This window comes from Miscanthus floridulus, chromosome 8 (genome assembly GCF_019320115.1).
Source record: "Miscanthus floridulus cultivar M001 chromosome 8, ASM1932011v1, whole genome shotgun sequence".
In the NCBI taxonomy this organism is placed as follows: domain Eukaryota; kingdom Viridiplantae; phylum Streptophyta; class Magnoliopsida; order Poales; family Poaceae; genus Miscanthus; species Miscanthus floridulus.
In genome coordinates this window covers 11,476,745-11,499,952 of record NC_089587.1, presented here as the reverse complement: position 1 = coordinate 11,499,952, position 23,208 = coordinate 11,476,745, and the positions used below count along the sequence as shown (strand labels likewise).

Below are 23,208 nucleotides of genomic sequence, written 5' to 3'. Positions count from 1 at the left end.
TCTACTCCCATAAAATTCTTATCATTTCTCTCTTCATCAATACGGTGCTATATCAGCCTATTTAATGTCCATGAAACTTTGATGAAACTCTACTGAGACTGGCATAACTCGTTGCTAAAAATATCTTCCATCGAACTACCCACCAACAAAAGATGCTGCACTCGATTCCTGAACAGACAAACAGGAGAGACAGTAGCAGGGGGCAACCCCTCCTCTCCTGATTCCACAAAAAACAAACTTGTTCTTGATTTACAGGTCGATGGTTAATCCCAGCGTCACACATTACATTTCCAGAATATAATGGCCAAACATGCATACTTAGTCACCAAAAAATTTCCAGGCTAAGAGAATCTCCAATAGACTCTCCATATCCTTCCTAATTGCTAGGAATAGAGATTTTGGTGAAAAACTAACTTCCAACAGATTTTCTAAATGGTCATCCAAATATAGCCATCTTTTATTCCAGATTTTTCGCTAGCCAAAAATAGAAGACGAGAATGGCTCTCTAGAGTGTGCATGAGATATAGAAAAACTGTTGGAGACTAAAAAGATATAGAAAATGATTTTTATGCAAATGACTCTCTAAATAATGATTTAGAGAGTGAGATTTAGAAAGGCTTTTGGAGATGCTCTAAGGCGGTATATGTTTACAGAAGATTTACAGAACAACAGCAGATTCCAGTGTACGTGAGGCACATATAGACAGTTAGACCTACTTCTGGTCCTCGTCATGTTTATATTGCAAACGATGCTCCTCCCTTCAAACTCCCGTCACTCAGAATGTCAACCAGGTCATTGTCCAAACGCAAATCCTGCAGTAATCACAAACTTTAACATATATCCCTGCTGCCTAGACTAGGTGATAGCATGATCGATCTCGAGATCAGTTGGAGAAGTCACCTTGTCACTTGCTGAACGGTGATGAGCTTGATCCATGGAAGGAGGAAGTGAGGAAGAAGAAGAAGAAGGATATTCCGACGGCGAGACGAGCCGGTGCAGCCGGATGAGCTCGGGCATGACGACGGTCTCCAGGTCCGGCCGGTCCCTGCGCCGCATCTCGCAGCACTTGAGCGCGAGCTCGGCGAAGGCCTGCGCCTCCTGCACGGGCCAGCCGGTGACTTTGCCGTCCAGGAGGTCGGCGAACGTGCCTTCCTCCAGCGCGTCGGAGACGGTGTACGCCAGCCCCATGGCCTCCCTGGCGGTGACCATCTGCAGGAAGATGACGCCCAGCGCGTACACGTCGGACTTGGTGCACACCAGCCCCGTCTTCTGGTACTCCGGGTCGATGTAGCAGAAGGTGCCGGCCGCCGCCGTCTCCCGGTACTGCGTCGTCGCCACGGCGTCCATGGACCGCGGGATGATGCGCGCCAGCCCGACGTCGCCGATCTTGGTCACGAAGTTGCCGTCCAGCAGGATGTTGCCCGGCTTGAGGTCGCGGTGCACGAACGCCTCGGGCTTCATCTTGTGCAGGTACAGCAGGCCGCTCGCGATCTCAACGGCGATCCTGAACCGCAGCTGCCATGGCAGCGGCGGCGTGCCGGAGTGGCAGAACAGGCGGTCCTCCAGGCTGCCGTTCGGCATGTACTCGTACACCAGGCACCCGTACTCCGGGCACGCCCCGACCAGGTGCACCATGTTCGGGTGACGAATGTTGTTCAGCAGCTCAACCTGACGAATGATGAAAGATTATTCATCATAACTCTTCATTCATAAATGCGAAACCAATCGTGTATGCAACAGGCTTGTAATATCTATCATTCCTATTAAACAATGGCTTCGAATAGCAAGAATATAGAGAGTTAGAGACATCATTAATATGCTTTCGTCAAACAAAATTACACAAAGGTCACATATAGTTTGGACTTTGGAAATTAGGAATGCTAGCAGCAAACAGGATATGCTTTCGTCAGACAAAATCAGCTGTGAGCATATATATTACTTATATACCTCCTGTTGAAACTGCTTGAGTCCCTGAGTTATATTAGAATAAAGGATCTTGATGGCCACAAGAGTGTTGTCAAGTGTGGCCTTGTAGACTGGTCCATAGCCTCCTTCTCCAATCTTCAGCTCGTCGGCGAAATGATTAGTCGCGTTTGTGATATCGTCTGCGGTAAATATTCTGCACTCCAGCCTAGTAGGCAGGCACTCTAGCATCCTTTTAGTCTCAATTGGCCTTGGCAAGGCTTTAAGCTTGAGGTCAAGCTTGCGAGTCTCTTCCGGAGTAGACCCAGTCCTGTTGTCATCTCTAGGCGAGCTAATCGGTGGCCAGCGTCTCAAGATCGGGTGAATGACATCCTGCAAATCATGATCTTTCAACTCCTCTGTAATCCTTTCTCCACGTTGAGCGTCGTGAGGTGGAGGGTCGAGGGTCAGGAGTTTATGCTTTGGTCCAATTGCTGACTGAGAACATGCTTCTGCTTCTGCCTCCGGTTTGTTTCTGTGAGATGGGGGGATGGAAGAGCTTTCTGGGTTTCTGGCCATCTCCTTGTGTTCCTGTTCAAAACTTGCACATGAATTTTCAGTCACACAATCAGGCCCAAATAGGCAACAAACTGTGGCCAAAATGATTGCTTCAGATTTAGTTCAGATTCGGAATTGTAACCACAATCATTTTACAGTGTAAGTAATAATCATCAGCAAGCACAAGGTACCAATAATACCTCTGTGTAATTATTCCATGGAAGCATATCGCCATTCTTTTCCTTCCGTTCGATTCTGAAGAGGCTTAGTTCAGCTTCATCATCTTCCTGCAGATCATATATATGCTGTTGGTAAGCCCGTGTGTATACGTCGCAATAACATTTTTGCAAATGAATGGATCTTCAAAACAACAGATAGCATGTGGAAGTGTTGAGAGCATAGTGTTAGATGGTGGTAATTTGATTCAGTGCATTCTTCACTTGCCGTTGGCGACAGTGGACTGTAGACATTGTATCCAGGATTTAGAGTGCTATCCTTGAGGCTTGAGTCATCAAATCCCAGGAATTGTCTACGTGGAGCATGAGATGCTTGTTCATTGTCCGTATTCAGAGAAAGCAATGGATGTCTATATTGCTGATCAACGTCGTTTAGGAATCCACTTGGGCATGAAGATGCTGTTTGTACAGATGAAGAGTCGCTATGCCGTTGTTGATCTGATGACATGAAGCTTCCATCTTCTGTTGATTCATCAGAACTGGCATAAATGGGCATCAGAGCACGTACTGGTATAGGCCTGAACAGAGTTCAAATGTTGTGAAAGAAACAGAAACTAGCAGCATGTACAAAAACAAAAAACAAAAAAAAAAACACAGAAGAGTCATGGAATGATGGAATTGAAGAGGACAAATTTTCTTCAAAAAAAGCATTGAAGAGGACAAATAGTTCAAATAATTTATCAGCGCAAATCTAAACAAATTGCGGATAGATGTGGTAGTGCAAATATTGACCAGAAGACAATTTCGACGTGGTTGTGAGAAAACTCACTGTTTTCATGTACGGTTGAAAATTTGCAACAAGAGTAGCTTGCCTACAGCTGACAAAGATGATCATTTCTGCAGATGGAAAGAAAAAAGTATACTCACCTTGAAAGATTGTGTCCAGCCAGATCAGATTTCAAATCTTCTTTGCCTGTGCCATTTGCATAAGTGGCAGGCCTGAAAGAAGAAATCTTTCCTTTTGCTATCACATACACTGAACAGAAGGTCGGTGCAGATTTTGTGACAGATGTTGGCACATCCAGTTTCCATATTGTTCTGGAAAAAGTAAGGGGAAACATGCATGACACACTCGCTCATTGAAGTTGGAGAATTTTGTTCCAAGCATGATTGATACCAATGGAATCGTTTGAGAAATAGAATTGTGTGTACGATTTGTTTAGGATTTTACACCCTACCTTGTAAATGCATTCCTGGATGCTGACCCCAGTACTAACTTATCGACCTTGTTGCTCACAACAAAATCAACAATCGCTTTGGACACATCTGTTCCATCCAGGACAATTTCCCTGCATTGCAACTGTAGATATTAAAGTAAGTCAGACAAAAAGGTTATTATGGTACCAAATCGTTATCTTTATGCAGAAGAGATCAAAGAAAGGGGCACTTATAGTGTCATATATAAAGCAACGATCCTTGTGAATATCATTTAAACAAGTGGTTAATCAACATCTGCATTGCCTTTTTTTCTCTCCAAAATTCAGATGCAGAAAAAATAACTGAACATTGTGTTTCATTACAAGGAAAGGTAAGGTGGTGAGGGCGCATACCCCTCTCCTGCTGCAGAAACACTGGAAGGGGATCATCAGATCTTTAGCCTGAAGATCCATCTGAGCATCAAAATCGGCCGGAATGTCATCCTGTACGTGTGATATGGCGAACTGCTTACCACCTGCACACATGGAAATCAGAAATTCAGACATTCAGCAACACATCTGACTGATGATGAATCGAAACAAGATTGCATTTCTGAACAGTTGGTCGTATGAGAAAATTGGGGACAAACCACCCCCCTCAAATAATCAAATCACGTTTGTATCGCTCTGAGGATTTCACCTTCCTGCTAATTAATCAAGAACCGGATCTTTCTCCTTCCTGCTAATTACGTACCGGGGCCCTGGAGGAAGGTGGGCTTGCGGCGGACGTGGATGAGGAAGAAAGGCCGGGCGCGGGAGAGGATGTTGTCGGCGGCCCACTTGAGCGCGTACTGGCTGCCCCTGTCGCCGTCGACGGCGACGGCCGCCCTCCCGTGCTCACTCGACGAGAGCGGGTTGCAGTGCTTCACGGCAGCGTCGGCGGCGTCATTGCGGGTGTCCTTCTTCTTAGCCGGTGCCACGATGGGCTGCGTGTTGAACGTGTACGACATCTCCGGGCGGTGCTGGTCGTGGCGGAGGTGGAGGACGAGGGCATGGCGTCGATGGCGTCAATCAAAGGCCTGGTGGTGGCGGTGGCGAGGGATAAGAGAGAAGGGCGCGGAAATTGAGGACGTCCGCGAGTTTGGCGGGGAACCCGCTGCTGCTGCATGCAACTATGTTTCCCCTTGAAAAGGGGAGAGGCGGAGAGCCCAAGCCCAAAGCTTGCAAGGCCAGAAATAATAATAGTTTTATTCTTCTTTAGCAAATTTCGTCATACATATTATTTATAACTACTATATATCTACGTACCATATAATGTTAAAAAGCATGGAGATTCTTCTATCCCACTTTTTTTCACTTTATTACAAACTGCCCTCACGCCACTCATATTCATCCAGAACCTACATTTTTTTTAGAAGATCCAGAACCTACATAAACACGGGCCCTTATTGAATTTCAGCAACTCGTCCATCCATGTCATACTATTTGATTAGTTGACCTAACGCTCGAATGGAGCCTGGATGAGGCTCTAGGCGGTCTGCTGAAGTTGCGTGTGTCGACGAAATATGGTCGGACCTAGGGGTATGCCTAAGGTAGTAGATTATCGGTAGACAGATGCGCAAGCCACAAACAAGATGGTGACGCAAGACAGACACGAGATTTTATCCAGGTTCGGCCGCCGTAAAGACGTAATACCTACGTCCTGCGTCTGATTGTATTGCTGTATGTCAATGAGATGTGTTTTTCAGAGGGGTCCTCTGCCCGCCTTATATAGTCTGGGGGTAGGGTTACAGATCTAGAAACTAATCCTATTCGGTTACGATTGCCATAGGTGGCCTGATAAGGATTCCTATTTTAACCGACCAGGATCTTGCTTGATCTCTAAGTCTGTCTTGACTCCTTGCGCGGTACTCCGAGCAGATCGGTCTAGCCGCGCGTCGTCTTTCAGTGGACCGGACCCCTTGGACTGGGCCGACCCAAGCCTAGCCGTAAGGGTATAGGGGTTAATACCTCCACAGCTAGTCCCCAAGCACCATGTATTATGCTGTGACACGCCGTTCGATCTCCTTCGGCTAATGCGATCCGTCTTCATGTCATCTCCAACTAGCTGAAACATTAACCAAGCGAATGTGCCAATATTCTGGTCAGAACAGAAAGCAGTAGACCACGATTGTAGCCGAAGATTCCGGTTGTCCGAAGAATGCATGGTGCTCTAAAGAAAAAAAGAAAAAGATTTCTTTCCTAATGAAGTGTGCCCACTTGTATTTCTGAAAAGAAATGTAAGTGACCCTCGTACAATAGTAGTAATGGCCAACAGTCAGAGCGTAGGGGTCGATAAAATAAACACATTCACCGCAAGGTGAAGTGTGCCTACTTAGTCCCCGAGCCTGGTAGTAGGTGACGTAGGCACGTGGTGCCAGGGTCTAAAAAGAATCTCCAGTTAAATTGAGAATCCAATCGTCGTACAGGCGATACGAGATGCACCGGCAGGTGCATCGTACCGATGTAGTCCCCGAGCTTGCTGGAAGGCGAAGTATGAGCCTTGTAGCAAGGTCTAAGTAAATACCTCTCAACTGTATGTGAGTACAAGTCACATGTAGCTGAGAAGAGCTGTCTCCGAGCAATGTTTGAAGAGTGGTCGGGGCATTCCCCGAGCATGAGTGTGATCGGAACAGTCCCGAGCACGATAGTGGTCTGGACAGTCTCCGAGCACAACGAGGTCTGGACAGTCCCTGAGCATGACGGTGGTCTGGGCAGTCCTCGAGCACAACGGTGGTCTGGGCAGTCCCCGAGCACAACGGTGGTCTAGTCAGTCCCCGAGCATGACGGTCAAGTCCACTGGTACTATTATCTTTTGTATTTAATTACTTGCCCCGTCAAGTCCAATCTGACATGTCTGGTAAAAAAAGTAGACGGGTATAGCATGTCATACTGCCATCTTGTCTTTTCAAGCAAACAGTTGCGTGGCACCTGTAAGTAGGTGCATCAGTGTGGGCCCTCTCACACTGGTATCGAAGATGCGCATATATTGGCGTAGATCTCGAGGCTGTGTAAACAACCATCTGCGGCGCGTGCGCACGTCTCCCAAGAATCTCGAGCAGACGAAACGGCATAACTCTTGGGTTAAATACAGTATAGGATAGGTAAGTTACTTTTTACCGCACCCCATTGCCATTCGCAGCCGCAGCCATCTTCTTCCTCTCGCCAACCCTAATACCAATCAATCCTCCGCCAGTTCCTCGTTCAAACACACGGCTAGATTAATGGCGAAAAGCGACGCGCAAAAGAAAGCCGGAGTCATGGCGAAGGAGTGGTGGAAATCGAGAAGTAACGAACAGACCATTGAAGACCTCGTCATCATGGGAGTACTCCACAACAAGAAGCTCGTAGGATGGCGTGCGCCGGAGGGTGAGGATACCCCGATCCGCAACCAGGTGAGATCGTGGTGTTTGAGGACTTCTTTAAGCGGGGATTTGGGGTTCCTGTTCATCCTTTCCTTCAGGGTCTTTGTCTGTACTACGAGATTGGGATTTGCAATCTGCATCCCAACTCGATTCTTCTTGTCTCCACCTTCATTCATCTTTGCGAAGCGTATGGCAGCTTCCAGCCCCATTTCGACTTCTTTCGCCATCTTTTCTATCTGCGGAAGAAAGGAAGCGGTGGCTCGAAGATAGCTGGAGGTGTGTACCTCAACCTCCGTGACGGAATGAAGGCCCAGTACCTACACTGCCCTTGAAACACATCGCTTGACGACTGGTACAAGAAGTGGTTCTACACCCGCGAAGAGCCGAACACGATCACACTGTGTGACGTGGGGTTCATTCTAGAGAAGAGGACAAGCTGGTCAGAGAAGCCCGAGCACCTGGAACAAATTTTAGAAATACTTGGGATGATCCCATGGAAGAAACTGGACGGTCTGAGCATGGTCGGTAGCTTCATCAGCCGACGGATCCAGCCCTACCAGAGGAGGGTACATCCTGGCTACGAGTACCAAGGTAGCGCAGACCCGATGAGGATGAGGCAGGAGGCGCTTGACAAGATCGAAGTCAGGGCCAGAATTGGAGAGCTATTTAACTTAGCTGATCCAAATTATGTCAGATTGAGTGACATCGAGCACGCTTTCAAGCTCGCCTAACCTCCCCCAAAGGTAACTCATCTTGCCTTGTACCCGTAGTCTTACATTGTAATAGGAACTTACTTTGTTATCTCCTATTTGATTCCCAGATTAATAGCCGGGATAGAGCAACTGTGTTTGTGTCGCCACCCCCTGGCGTAGATTGGCCGCAAGTTGCCGACCCAACCGCCTAGACCAGCGCCGGGGTCGAAGCCATCGACTAGACCGTGCTCGGAGTTGGAGAGGAGGCAGCGGCCAAAGCTGCTGGTAAGCGGACGGCGGCCAGCAAGCGTCGTCAGACGATCTTTACTCTATCGGACGATGACTTAGAGGAGGGAGAGGATGCAGACATCTTTTGACTCGTCCCTCGAAAGAGGAGGAGGCAACTGAAATCAACAGAGCAAGGTGGCTCTTCTGTGCCGGCAGGACCCACATTGCCGACCACTGCAGTGCGAAGGACAAGTGGTGGAGGGGTCGAGCACCAAGGCCCAGCATCAGTGCTGGATGTAGAGGGAGACCAGGTGTCACCCATACAGCACGTGGAGCAAGCACGGCCGAAGAGACGAGCCTTTGCCACATCATTCCGCGGTTCCAACATGTAAGTATTTGTAACTTTGATGTAAGCCTACAATTTGTATTGATTATGGTGATCTTCTGAACTTATCTCATATGTACTAGTTCGGCGTCCACCGAAAATCCAGACTAGCTGGCCGGAAGTTTCGTGGCTCCGCCAATAAATTTAGAACAGACTGCCCAGCAGTCGGTCACCAAGGAAGCCATATTAGAGAATCCGTCGTTACCTCAGGAAAAGAGCAGTCATACAACAGTCCCCGAGCAGGTGGTCGAGGTACCGATTGAACCGAGCATGAGTGCTCCGAGCACTCGACCTGCTGAGGGCAATACTTCAACATCGAGGGTGATGGAGCAAACCAAGGAGCGACAACCGGAGGTGAGAGCATAGCCCACATTTACTGACGCTGAAGACCGTGGGAGGGCTTTGGTGATCGCGGAAACTATTAACACCGGATCAGCACCGACACCCAAAGATGTGCCTGAAGAGGACGAAGTGGAGGAGGTCCTGGGCCATCCACAAGACAAGCGACAACACGTGTATGTGTCGCGTTGGCGGAACGACCAATGGGTCGTTCACGAGGAAATCCTGGAGGTCGAAGAGACCAAAAAAGTTGAACGAGCGGCGAAACGACTGGTGACGGAGGTCCAGGTATGCTTTGGTTCGCCACTTGATCTTGCTGTCTAGTCAAACTTTCTTACTTAGATTTTGCACACAGGACTTAATGAAGACCGTAAGGTACCGTAAGAAGTGCTTCGACCAGATCGAGGGGATCACAGCAAGCAATAAAGAGCTGACGGCGGAAGTGGAGCGGTTGTGTCACCTACTTGAAGCCGCCAACCGTGAGAGGATGGAGCAAGAGTCCTAGAAGCAGAACCTGGTCACCCAGCTCAGTAACAAAGAGCAGGAAAGAACAAGTAAGTAGTCACTTTATCACAACGAGTGTATGACAAGTGTTGTTGCGTTGTTGGTAGTAACAGCTTTAGTGCAGGCTTAGAAGCCGAAGTGGTCCATCTCCGAGAGGAGAACAGTCGTGCGGGCGTAGAGTGTGATCGCCTAAAGGAGGACAACAGAAAACTGGTGCACGACCAGTCGCAGCTTCGGGACCACACGGCCAAGATGAAAGAGGAACTAAAAAGTAAGTTTTCCAAACCCTTGTGCTCACTTTTGTTTCCCGCCTTATCTTGTCGTGGTATGACATTGTAATAGCTTGTGCGGTTCGCAGTTGTGAAAGTTAATGCCAAGAAGCATCTGGAGGCCGTGATAAAAGATCACGACGGCTGGAAGGCGCAGTGCCAAGAGATCACCAAGGATCGGGATACATGGAAGAACCGGTACTAGGAAGTGGCGACAGGCATTTTGCCGGTGCTCAACCTTATCGATCCAGCGCTTACAGAGGACGTGCCAAGGACGCTGCAGCTCGAACTGGTCGATAGATGCCGAAAGGCATGGGGATGGTTCCAGGAGTTCGTGAAGGAGGCGGGTGAGTACACAGGCGCACATGTGCTAAGCATGGTGCGTGCTCACTACCCCTTGATCAATCTCAAGCGCCTGGAGGCTGGATACCCGAAGGAGGTAGATCCAGACAAGGCTGAGGAGCTTTGGATGACCCAGCTAGACTTGTTGGCAAAAATAATTGGCGACATTAACCTATGTGGAGGCGGGACAGCACCTGTACAGGGTATGCCATCAACAAGTCAGCTGGAAGCACCATCAGTTTTGAGCCAACCGGCGAAGCCTACGGTCTCGACCAGCCAGGCATCGGCGGGGCCATCTTCTTTAGCTCAACTAGTACAAGAGTCCCTGAGACTCGAGCACAATGTCAGGCCCAGCGAGCAGCAGGTGCCGCATGACCCGACCAGCCAATAGTATAGGCTATAGCTGTAGAAGAAGATGTAGTTGTGTTATTGTAAACTTGTACCCTTTTAGGCAAGCTTGTAATAACATAACTGTATATCTTTATAAGCTTGTTTGTTTTGTAGAAAACGTATTTAAGCTTGGATCTCATGTTGGTGTAACTAAGTGAGAACATGCTAGCGTTCTATTTAGTTGTACCAGTTTAGTCGACACGTCATCCCGAAAGGTTTGTATGGCCCTGGTTTGCCCTGTGGTCGGAGTGTGAGGTGTGTAGCCTGTGCACACGTAGACGCACACAAGTCAAACCAGAGGGGACCTGCCGATCACCCGTAGCATAGAGAGCAGATCTCATGCACGCGTTGGGAGGAACCGGAGACAGGGCCTGCTCTGAAACCCCGGGAAGGAATGGTGGTCGGCTTTGATAGGTTGAGTTTGAATAACAATAGACTTCGAAGTAACACATTAGAGTGGTCGGAGAAATTATAATAGCTTTATTGAATTAAATCGAAAGTACAAGAGGAGTACATATCTTAGAAGTTAAGTATAGAAACGCCTAAGCTTGTCGATGTGCCATGAATTAGGTATGTCTGCACCGTCCAGGTGAGCTAACCTGTAAGACGTTGGTCGTGTAACCTCCTTGATCATGAAGGGCCCTTCCCATGGAGTTGTGAGTTTGTGGACACCAGCCTGATTTGTCTTCCACTTTAGGACCAGGTCCCCAACCACGAAGAACCGCTCCTTGACATTCTTGTTGTAGTACCTGCGTAAAACAGCAAGGTATTTTGCTGTACGTATATAGGAATCGAGCCGCTTCTCTTCTGCACTATTCACTTCTAACTCCCGTGCTTCATTGGCCTTGGCCTCGTCGAAGTTCTCTACCCATGCTGATTTGAAGGCTATATCTGTTGGGAGCACTGCCTCAGCGCCATAAACCATAAAGTATGGTGATACACCGGTATTGCGACTAAGCTGGGTTCTGAGACCCCAGACCACGGCTGGTAACTCTTTGAGCCATCTTCCAAGAGCTTTGTTGTTTTCTCTGTACATCCTCTTCTTAAGTGCGTCCAAGATCATACCATTTGCCCGCTTGACCTATCCGTTAGCTCTAGGGTGCGCCACCGAGACGTATTTTACTACTATGCTCCTTTCATCGCAGAAGTCCCAAAGAGCGTTCCCGGTGAACTGAGTACCCAGATCAGTGATGATGCTGTTGGGTATGCCGAAGCGGTGGATGACCTGGTCGATGAACATGATAGCCTTTTCTGAAGATGCCTGTACCAGAGGCATGTACTCTATCCACTTGGAAAATTTGTCGATCAGCACAAAGACGCATGCAAATTTCCCAGGGGCCGGTTTGAAAGGCCCAATCATATCCAGTCCCCAGCATGCGAAGGGCCAAGAGGCTAGTATTGTCTAAATTTCGTGTGCTGGTATGTGGATCCTCTTGGTGAAGAACTGACAACCTTCATAATGGTGGACTAGCTTCTCTGCATCGGCTACGGCTGACGGCCAATAGAATCCTGCTCGGAAAGCCTTGCCAACCAGTGTTCTCGAGGCCGTGTGGTTGCCACAGGAGCTAGAGTGGATTTGGTCCAGGAGACGTTCACCATCCTCCTGGGTTATACACTTCATCAAGATTTCCTCCTTCACGTTCTTGCGCCATAATTTGCCATCGACGAGCAGATACTGCTTACTATGACGCATCAAGCATTCATTTTCTGTCCGATCGGTGTAACCGCTACCATCTATTAGGTACTTGATGAAAGGTACTCTCCAGTCAGGCTCTTTGGTGGTCAGAGGTGGTTCGGTGGTGTTAAACGCCGGAACCATAGCCACAAATAGCTGGTCTGGAGACTTGTCGACCGTAGGATCTTCTTCTTTAATGGAAGGCGTGAGCAGGTCTTGAACAAATACGCCATGTGGGACTTTGGCTCAGGATGATCCTAACTTTGACAGCGCATCCGCTGCTTGATTTTTGTCCCGGACCACATGTGTGTACTCGATGCCATAGAACTTGCCTTCCAGCTTTCTGATCGCCTTGCAGTATGCATCCACTTTTTCGCTGGTCGTATCCCAGTCCTTGTTGAGTTGGTTGATGACCAGAGCCGAGTCTCTGTAGACATAGAGACGTTTGACACCGAGCTTGACCGCAATGCGCAGACCATGTAAGCATGCTTCGTATTCGGTAGCGTTATTAGACGTCGGGAAATAAATCCTGAGGACGTACTGGAGCTGCTCCTTGGATGGAGACACGAAGAGGACTCCTGCTCCTGCACTGTCGATGTTGAGAGAGCCGTCGAAGTACATCTTCCAATACTCATCGGGCCCCTGAGAGGCAGGTGTGCTTAAGTCTGTCCACTCGACGATGAAATCGATAAGTGCCTGCGACTTGATTGTAGTACGGCTTGCAAATTCCAAGAAGAAAGGGCATAGCTCCATTGCCCATTTGACGATGTGCCCGTTCGCATCCTTGTTGCGAATGATGTCTCCCAGAGGGTACTCGGTCATGACCACCACACGATATCCATCGAAGTAGTATTTCAACTTTCGGGATGTTATCAGTATGGCGTAGATCAGTTTCTGAATCTGTGGGTATCTGGTCTTGGATTCATTGAGTGCCTCACTAATGAAATAGATTGGTCGCTGTACCTTATAGACGTGGCCGGGCTCATCGCGCTCGACCACCATGGCAGTGGAGACCACCCAATTTGTTGCCGCAATGTAAAGCAGGAGGGTTTCGTCTTCTCTGGGAGCAGTGAGGACCGGAGGTGATGTAAGGTATTGTTTCAGCTATATGAAGGCAGCGTCTGCTTCCTCCGACCACTCAAACTTCTCGGATGCTTTGAGCAGGTTAAAAAACGGTAGTCCTTTTTCGCCCAATCTTGATATGAAACGGCTGAGGGCAGCCATGCATCCGGTAAGTTTCTAAACATCCTTCATCTTTTTGGGCGGCTTCATGTCCAAGACAGCTTTGATTTTCTTCGGGTTAGGGCGTATGCCGTCATGACTGACGATGTTGCCAAGCAGTATACCAGAAGGAACACCAAAGATGCACTTCTTTGGGTTTAATTTCCATTGGAATGTATTGAGGGCTGCAAAGGTGCGTTGGAGGTCATCGACAAGGGTGTGCGCTTCCTTGGTTTTAACAACTACGTCGTCAACATAAGCCTCGATGAAGTCATCTTTTATCTCATCATTGAGGCAGGCCTGTATGGCGCGTTGATAGGTAGCCCCGGCGTTCTTGAGCCCAAACGACATGATCGTGTAGCAATATGCGCCGAAGGGCGTGATGAAGGATGTCTTAATCTGGTCGTCCTTTTTAGAGCGATCTGGTGATAACCAGAGTAGCAATCGAGAAAGGACGGTAGCTCGCAACCGGCAGTTGAATCTATGACCTCGTCTATGCGAGGTAAGCCGAAGGGGTCTTTAGGGTAGTGTTTGTTGAGATCTGTGTAATCAACGCACATTCTCCATTCATTATTCTTTTTGCGTACAAGAACTAGGTTGGCTAACCACTCCGGATGATATACTTCTTTGATAAATCTGGCTGCCAAAAGCAGTGTAACTTCTACCCTAATAGCCTCCTTTTTGTCGTAGCTTCTGCTTGATAGGTTTGGCCTTGCCGTCGACATTTAAGGAGTGCTCGATCAAGTTCCGAGGTACACCGGGCATGTCAGCGGGTTTCCATGCGAACACGCTCACGTTGCTCCTCAAGAACCTAATGAGCATGTCTTCCTATTTAGGATCCAGGTTGGCCCCGATAAGGGCCATTTTGCTGGGATCACCATCGACCAGCTGGATCGCTTTGTGCTCTTTGGACTTGACGTTCTTGCGTGGGGCCTCGAACTCTAGGATCTCTAGGTGGTCAGCCGGGGTCTTCTTGGCGTCGAGCACGGTCTCGGACATACGAATAGAGAGGTCATGAGCCTCTGCTATTTTGAAGCTGTCGTCCTCACAGGTGTAAGCTGCGTACACATTTCCCCTGAGAGTTAGAACCCCCTTCTCAGTAGGCATCTTGAGCACCAAATACCTGTAGTGAGGTATGGCCATGAACTTGGTGAGCGCTGGTCGACCAAGGATAGCATGGTAGGTGCCTTCGAAGTTGGCAACCACGAAGTTGATGTAGTCGGTGCGGAAGTGGTCTGGAGTACCAAATTGCACAGGTAGCGTGATCTGCCCGAGAGGAGTAGAGCTCTGTCCGGGAAGAACACCCTAGAACTGTGGCTCGTATGGCTTGAGATCAGCCTAGGTTATCTTCAGAGCTGGCAAACTGTTCTTGAATAGTATATCAATGGAGCTGCCGCCGTCAATTAGCACTCTGTCGAACTGGACCTTGTTGATACAAGGATCGAGGACCAGAGGGAAACGTCCTAGCTCAGGTATTGCTGCCCATTGATCTGTTCTGCTGAAGGAGATCTCGCGGTGAGACCAAGGAGGGAGCCGCGGATCGGCGATGAGGTTGTCGGCGTTGGCCACGTTCAAGCAAGCGCGGGCGAGCAGCTTGCGTTCTCGTTTGGTTTCGATGGACATTTTGCCTCCAATGATGGTGTGGACACGATCGGTTGGCTTGACGTACTTGTGACAGGGATCTGCGTCTTCATCATCATTGTCCCCGTTGTGCTATTCTCCTGCGTCGTTAGGCTTGTCGGACGTATCCGGAGCCTGTTGACGCGTGTAGATAGACTTAAGAATGCGGCAATTCTCCATGGTATGGTTCGACTTTGGGTGGAGCTAACAAGGTCCTTTCAATGCTTTAGCGTAGTCTTCTTCGTAGTTGCGACGTCCGCCACCTTTCTTAACGGTGTTGACCTCGCCGTCGTCTTCCCAATCACGCTTGCCCCTATAATCGTCACGACGATTACGCCGCTGATTACGCTGGTCGCGGTGGTCGCGGGAGTCGTTGCGCTGGTTGCGGCGATCAAAATTGTCGTTCCGACCATGATTGCCGCGGTAGTCGTCGTGGTGTGGGGGGTGGTCAGAGCGTGGAACCCTTACTGCTTCTTCAATGATTATCTTTTTAGCATCATCGGCATCCGCATATTTCTTGGCAGTGGCCAGGAGCGCTGTGACTGATTCAGGTCTCTTGCGGAGGAGCTTGTCCCGTAGGGCATCGTGGAAGCGGAGACCAGTGATGAAAGCCTCGATTGCCTCGTTGTCAGAGATTGACGGGACCTTGATGCGCATCTCCAAGAAACGCCGGACGTACTCGCGTAGTGGCTCATCTTTCCGGTCTTGAATCCGCTACAGATCATATTTGTTGCCGGGTTGCTCGCAAGTGGCAATAAAGTTGTCGATGAAAGCTTGCTTGAGTTCTTGCCAAGAATCAAAGTAGTTCGCCGACAAGCTGACCAGCCATTAGTGACCTGCATGGCCGACAGCGACTAGGAAGTAGTTAGACATGACGTGCTCGTCAGCCATGACTGATCTACACGTGGTTTCATAGAGCATGACCCATAATTTGGGGTTCTCCTTGTCGTCGTACTTCTAAAGTTTTTCGAGCTTAAAGTTCTTGGGCCATATGACTTGGTGAAGGTGCGGAGTAAACTGCTTCAAACCCGGAGGGCCATGGGCAATATCATATTCCATATGGCGATAGCTTTCGTGGGATGCACGATCGTTGGCTCTTTGGTTGATGCGATCGCGCAGATTGCGTTCTCCGAGGTAATGGCCGAGATTGTTATTGCCATCACGGCGATCTTGGTTGCCACCCTGATTAACCCTGCGACCGTGGTTATCACGGCGATTATCGTGGTTGTCTCGGCGGTTGTCGTCCCGGAAGTCACGACGGTTGTCATCCCGACGGCGGTTGTCGCCCCGACCGCCATCATGGCCACCGTTTCCGCCTTGACGGTTGTCTGATGGGTCGTTGTTGCGCGAGCCACGTTGGTTGGGTGGCTGTGAGTGACTTGAGTACTGGCGGCTGTGGCTTGATTCGACTGAGACGGATGGAGCCTGGGCTTGGTTTACAATCTCTGCAGTCTAGGCCATAGCAGCCGTTAGGTAAGCTTGTATATCATCACGAACTACCTGTGTTTCTGGGGTGTTGGGTAGTCATTGCATTGTCGCCATAGCAACAGCTACGTTGGCGCTTGGAGTCCTAAAGACCTGCTTGTCCCCCACCCTGTCAAAGGCATTGTTAAGGTCACATGGCTGGACCCTTATGCGTCGGGCCTCCTCTTCTGCCTCGACTTCGATTTGTCAGCGATTAAACCGGTCAATATTGCGTGCTTCGCGTGCTAGCCTTTCTTGTTCCATCTCACCGACTACCGACGGTTTGTCGTTACTGACAACATTGATCAAGTCTCCTCGCCTTGGTGGGAAGGATGGGAATCACGGGTATCCCGGGGCGTGGTCTGGGATATGCAGATCGTATTCAATGCCTTCATCGTCATGATGCTGGAGCTCGGTGTGAACGGAGGCATTAGATGTGATGCCGGACGAAGAGCTCGAACCATCCTCTTGAACTATGTGGACCGATCCTTCTTGATAATCCTCAATCCGGACCATGTTGATGAAGTTGCGCAGGCCGTAGGGCTAGGCCTGGTGGTTCTCCATCAAGGCTTCATACTCGGAGAGCCAGAGACCCGTCACAGGGTCTGGTCGGCGATGAACGGAGCACCCTTCAGGAGTAGATGTAACCACGAGATCCGTACTGAGTCGTGCAGGACGACTGGCCTGAGCTGGTCGGGTAGATCTGTTGTGGGTAGTAGTTACCTGCTCATTAGGTTGACTTTGAATCGAACTTACCAGAGCTAGGGTTTCGGCAAGTTTGGTACCGACCCGATCGATGGAGTCAAGCAGGTCGGTGTTGTCGATCTGCCCCCCTTTGTAGTGAGGAAGAGGACGACGGGTTGTCGGCGTGGCTGAAGACGAGGCTGGCGTGGTTGGAGCCAGATCCGCCATGGTCGGAGCCGTTGCCGATGTAGGTGAAGCAGTGGTCGACGTAGATTGAACCCACGCCTCCTCCGGGATCATGGCGATGAAGTCGTCTGAGCCAGTGGTCCAGGTGATCTGGTCGATGGTGAACATGAGGCCGCTCGGTGTAGCCACGGAACCAGGGATGATGACCATCTTGTTCGCCTGGAGAGCAGTACGCATACCCTCTACCTGGCGCACCACTGTCGATGAAATATGGTCGGCAGTCTACCTAGGGGTATGCCCAAGGTAGTAGATTATCTGTAGACAGATGCGCAAGCCACAAACAAGATGGTGACGCAAGACAGACACGAGATTTTATCTAGGTTCGGCCGCCGTAAAGGTGTAATACCTACATCCTGCGTCTGATTATATTGTTGTATGTCAATGAGATGTGTTTTTCAGAGGGGTCTCCTGCCCGCCTTATATAGTCTGGGGGCAGGGTTACAGATCTAGAAACTAATCCTATTCGGTTACAATTGCCATAGGTGGCCTGATAAGGATTCCTATTCTAACCGACCAGGATCTTGCTTGATCTCCAAGTCTGTCTTGACTCCTTGCGCGGTACTCCGAGCAGATCGGTCTAGCCGCGCGTCGTCTTTCAGTGGACCGAACCCCTTGGACTGGGCCGGCCCAAGCCTAGCCGTAAGGGTATAGGGGTTAATACCCCCACAGCGTGTTTTTAAGTTTCTAGCAAAGCGCACAATGTGTTGAATACCTTAATATGGGCAGGTGGAGCCCAAGTGGGGCACCCAAGGTTGCCGGTCCATGGGTCCGGCACTGGTTGATTCAAGTTTTTGATAAGCACAGTACTAGCAAATATGTTCGTGCGTTGCTACGAGAGAACGATCGCGTGGTTTTGGAACCGTGTGATCCTTATTCCTCCTTGCCGGCGCTGCCCCCGCCCTGCTCTTGCTTGTGCACACTGCCTCAGCCCTGATGCACCCCTCATTCGCCGCACCCTCCACTAGGCTTCTAGCACCCACGATCAACTCTTCACACACGATCACTGCCCCACCAACCTCCCATGCTGCCCTACCCTAACCACAGGGCTCCCGCCGCCTACTCCAGCACGATGCCCCCGTCGCCAACCCTGCACAAACCGCCATCTCCCACCGCCCTTGCGGGCGGTGCCCACGTCATCTCGGCCACCATCACCACCATGTTGCGACCACCAACTCAAACCCTCTTGTACACCCGTCGGTGAGTGAATTCTCTTCTTGAACCGTGACCCCTGGCGCCAGGTAGCGCTTCTTCCTCTCCGGCGGGATACGAACGCACGACCCATCGTGTGTCTGAGTGTCGGTGTTTTCGGACCACCGGCGAGTAAATTTATATTTGCGCGTCTGGCTTGGATGGTGTGCTCGGAGGACACAAGGATTTATACTTGTTCGGGCGGAACGTCCCTACGTCTAGTTCGCTGCTGCTCGTGTTACCGGCACTTGGTTTACAGTAGGGGTTACAAACAGGCGAGAGAGGGAGAGGATCCCAAGTCTCTGGTGGAAGGAGTGAACGGGTGCTGAGAGCTCGCTTGCCGCTCAGCCGTGTGCTCGTGTCGTGCTCTTGTGTCCCGATCTCCCATTTTATGGGGCGCCCTACTTTCCCTTTTATAGGCAAAGTGAAAACGCGGGTTACTGAGGAGGAAAAGGAGAAGAACCAGAGAGAGAAGAATTCTAGGGTTGCTGGGTCCTTCTTCTCCTTCATACATGTCTCGCCGATCCTATAGATGTCAACAGGAACGGCTCCATGTCGTGGCCCTGTTCGTCACTGGCGCCATGCGCGGGCGTCATCTGACGGTCATGGCGTTTCACTCCATCTCGGCGGACGTCGTGGTGAACTAACGCGTCTGTCAGCGTCCATACGAGGATTAGGCAGAACAACACCGGCACACCCGACACTGTTCTTGATGTGAATCCACAGGTATGGCCCGTCATGGCCACGAGTTACATCGAGGCGTGCCAGCCTCTTCCCTGGCGTCAGAGTTTGGACCTAGGCCCATACGCTTGGACCTAGAGTGGTTGGCGATGGTATGGGTCTCCGTCGGACGAGACGGAACCCACGTCCTCGAGGTCGGGCGAGACAGAGCCCGCGACCTTAGGTGAGACGAAAACCGCGTCCTTGGGGTCGGGCGAGACGGAGCCCGCACCCAAGGGGTCAGGCGAGACGGAGCCCGCGGCCTTGGGGTCGGACGGGACATTTTAATACGTCTCGAGCCATCCGGGGAAGTCAGCGTGGGCGCTAACTTCCTTACTTTGGATATCCCTAATATCGATACCCGATAATGAGTTTGCGCTGGGAAAAATAAAAATACAAAAGCGACGAAAAAACATACCAAACTATACTCGGGAAAAGAAAATAATAATACTTAAAAATGTGTCGATAAAGTACTCGCCTACTCCGGTATCATGTAGATTTTGCGCGTCCCACAGATCCAGCGTAGACTGTTGACATTTTTTTTTTATTTTGCTAGCAATTGTGAATGTGTTGCTAAATGCGAGTTGTGGTTACTAGTATGAGTACGGATCATGAGTCCAGACTCACATACGAGACACGGAGGGTGTGAGTGAATATTGGAAACTAAAACAACAGGAGACTCATAATATATTTATTTTTTTTGTTTATAAGAAAAAGTAGGAGATAAAAAAGAGAAAAAAATACGAATTGTAGTTCGTTATATGAGTACGGATCATGAGTGTGAACTCACATACGGGACACGGAGGGGATGAGTGCATTTTGAAAAGTAAAAAAATAGGAGACTCATAATATATTTATTATTTTTTATTTATATATAATAAAAAATGGGAGATAAAAAGGAGAAGAAAAAGTGACGTACAGAACCATGGTGGGAAGAGGAAACGGAAAAATAAAAAGAAACAGAAAAGGGACACGTGGACGGGTGCATCTATCGGAAACAACCGACGGTTGGAAAAAAATACGGATAGGGTTTTTAGGATATGATGGCGAGGCCGAGCCAGTTTAAAATTAGGTTGGACGAAAAATTATTAGTGGTAGAAATTTTGTCTCTTTAGTATTAGGTATAGATATAAATATAGATAAATACATAATTTAGTGATAGAAATTTTATTTCTTACCGATAGAGAAGGGTTAATGGTTCAAAGAACCATAATATCGCATTTATATATTATTATAATATTTCTTTTGACGTTTATTGTATGGTTTTGACATATTGAACAATGGCTGGCCGGATCCACAGTACAGTCTATTGTGACCCGGAAGACGGTTGTCGAAGAATGTCCTGCTTGTTGTATTTTTTTTTGAATGGAAGGAGGATTATATTAAAAGTCAGCACAATACATCCATAAATTACACATAAAAAATCTGAAATAAAAAATACACAATAATCTATCTAGATTCTTCCATATTCTTCTTCCCCAAAGGCATCTCTCCAATGCTGGAGCTAAAGTGTAGTCCTTATGCCGAATCCAACGACCAACCCAAAAATATTGGACATCCAGCGCTTCGGAATCAGTCCAAAACGCATCTAAACCGATGAAAGAATATCGACAACTGCATCGTCGAAAGCAGCGTAGGATGCAGATTCATCATCTTTAAAACTTGAAATTCTCTCCGCAACCATCAACGATGAGATCGATGACCTGGAGTAGCTGTCTTCGTTTGGGGCGCCTAGAAGCACCCCCCTTGCAGATAATGGCTACCACTTGGCCGCATGCCGATGAAATCGACGCCTGCAACGGTGATTTTGTCGTGACAATCACCGAAGTTATCGCAGGAAACACGATTCTAACTAAAAATAATCTAATTTCATCGAAAGATTTATTTAGACCGAACTCTAAGCAATTAATAAAAATAAACTATGGGAAAAGGAATGGGTCCCCTTTCCTAATCCCTGGCAGACGCGTTGGAGAGAAAGGAGAGGAGCCCTAGGCGCGATGGCGGGGGCGCTAGCAAGGAGCAGGCGGCGTTTCCCTAGGCGGCCAGGGCAATCACGGCATCAGGATGTCGTACTTGGGTTAATTGCTTGATTAAGCAAAGTTTGTCCTTTGAGGTTGAGAGAAAGAATCAACCAGCCTGTTCGTTTATTGGTTTCAGCCAGAGCTTATCAGCCAGCCAACAGTGTTTTCTTCTCACAACAAACCAGCACCAGCCGGGCTTATCAGCCCAGAAACGAACATGCCGAACGTTTGAACAAATTAAATCACGCAGCTCCTTGTATGTATCCGAGACGGAACGAGCGAGGCGGATTGAGTACTGTACGGTTCGGATCGGGGACGCGATATACGTAAATTATATTTGTGTTTATATATATATATATATATATATATATATATATATATATATAATATGTGCTGATCGATCAGGCATTGATCTCGACTATCAGCCTGTTCGGCTGGGGCTGAAACGATCGTATACGATCGTGGATTATTACTGCTGGCTGGTTTGGTGTGAGAGAAAAATACTGTTCTGGCGGGAAATTTACGATCGTTTACTACCAAACGAACAGGCCATATATATATCTCGAGACTCACGATCGTCGTCGGGGCAAAAATATCCAGACGAGCTAGAGCTAGAAGCAGAGCTAGCAGTTAGCAATCGACACGTACGTACCACGACATGGCAGCGCTATGACATGGCCTGCTGCTGCGGCTAAAGCAAATCTCCGGCGGCGGCGGCGGCCGCGGTTACACTCCCCGTCGTCCGCCATGCCCCGTCACCATGCTGCCTCCTCCAGCTGCAGCCCTCGGCGGCCTGCAGCCGTCCCGACGGACCTTGTTCATTATTAGGGTCTGTTCGGCTGGTATTAAAGCCGGCTGATAAGCCGGTTGAAGCTGTTTTATTGTGAGAAAAAATATTGTAGATTTTAGCCGATAAGCCGGCTGATAAGTTCAAGCAAACAAGCCCTATAAATCCGTTGCTGGCGTTCCTGGTCGTGGGATGTTTTACTATATATAGGCACGGCAACATAGTGCGCTCGCAATCCGATCATGTTGTTGCGTAAGTACAAACTACAGTACATACTACCCCCACGTCGCTCCTGCTTGGGGCGACTCGGTCGGACTCCCGAGTCCCCAGCGCCGCCGCCCGCATCTCCGCTCCCCTACCTCGCCGCTGCCAGAGTGGGTTGTCGGAGGCCCGTGCGACCACGAGGAAGGCGACGGCGGGGCTTCTCCAGTCAAGATTGAACCTGAGGAGGCGTTAGCAGCGATGACAGCGGCAGCTCCATCTACCGTTGGCTTCCATGCTCTGTCCAGCGGATCCATCTTCCCCTCGGTCAGATCTGCTTGGGGAGGTCGGATCCAGTGAGATGACGCCCGTCCCCGGCCGTTTCGGCCCAGGCGGCGGCTCGCGACGGCTCATCTGCGGGCGTGCACGAGGAGTTTCTGTAGTTGTGCGAGAACGACATGATGGCTCGGAGGTCACACGAGTAGCGGCGCTGGAGCCGTGCGCGCGTGGAGGTGTGGTGGCTCCCTCAGCTCCGACGGGTGGACCCGCTTCCCCCAGCTAGATCTACGAAGGAAGGACAGATGCGGAGGGTCGGAGCCCGATTCTAGCTCTATTGGCCAGGTGGAGGCTCAGTGGCCGCGCGTGGTGCAGTGACGCACGACGGCGGTGCAGATGGCTGCTCGAGCGATGTGGACTGCCACGTGACGACGGCGCGGGTAGCGACGGCACTGCGGCATGGCGGTGCGCCCGCCGCGCTTTGCGGAGGAGCGGCGTGGAGGGCCGCACGATGTCGGAGCGGAGACCGACGAGTGGCAGGGATTGCTGTGCACCGGTGCGTGGTGGCTGCAGGCACGGAGGCCTCGTGGTGGCGCGGCGAGGTGGCTGTTGTTGCAAGTTGGTGTGGTAGCATGAAGTGGTGGCCACCTCAACGGCTGTGCTGCTTCAGTGGCGATGGCGGTCTCACTGGAGGCTGGATGTGTCGACGAGGGTGGAGGC

The 23,208-nt window shown here is 49.7% G+C and overlaps 1 protein-coding gene across 2 annotated transcripts; it reads right to left on the bottom strand.

Annotated features, from left to right (window-relative positions):
• Positions 1–89: 89 nt before the first annotated feature.
• On the bottom strand, positions 90–4,961 carry LOC136475703 (U-box domain-containing protein 52-like). 2 transcript variants are annotated; one of them, XM_066473295.1, is made up of 9 exons: positions 4,587–4,961; positions 4,247–4,368; positions 3,875–3,996; positions 3,564–3,734; positions 2,901–3,214; positions 2,661–2,743; positions 1,948–2,493; positions 901–1,668; positions 90–812 (listed from the first exon to the last, which is right to left on the bottom strand). In XM_066473295.1, the coding sequence occupies exons 1-9, from the start codon at positions 4,840–4,842 to the stop codon at positions 735–737; spliced, it is 2,460 nt and encodes an 819-aa protein (XP_066329392.1). In that variant the 5' UTR covers positions 4,843–4,961; the 3' UTR covers positions 90–734. The 2 variants fall into 2 exon arrangements, with proteins under 2 accessions (XP_066329392.1, XP_066329393.1); XM_066473296.1 differs by having other exon boundaries at positions 2,901–3,175.
• Between the last annotated feature and the right edge of the window lie 18,247 nt (positions 4,962–23,208).

Excerpts from the sequence above, each read along its gene's own strand:
- LOC136475703 (XM_066473295.1), bottom strand. The coding sequence starts at position 4,842 with ATGTCGTACACGTTCAACACGCAGCCCATCGTGGCACCGGCTAAGAAG. Across the intron at positions 3,997-4,246 it reads GTTTCTGCAGCAGGAGAGGG|TTGCAATGCAGGGAAATTGT; the intron begins GTATGCGCCCTC and ends TAATATCTACAG. Across the intron at positions 2,744-2,900 it reads TCCACTGTCGCCAACGGCAA|ATGATGAAGCTGAACTAAGC; the intron begins GTGAAGAATGCA and ends ATCTGCAGGAAG.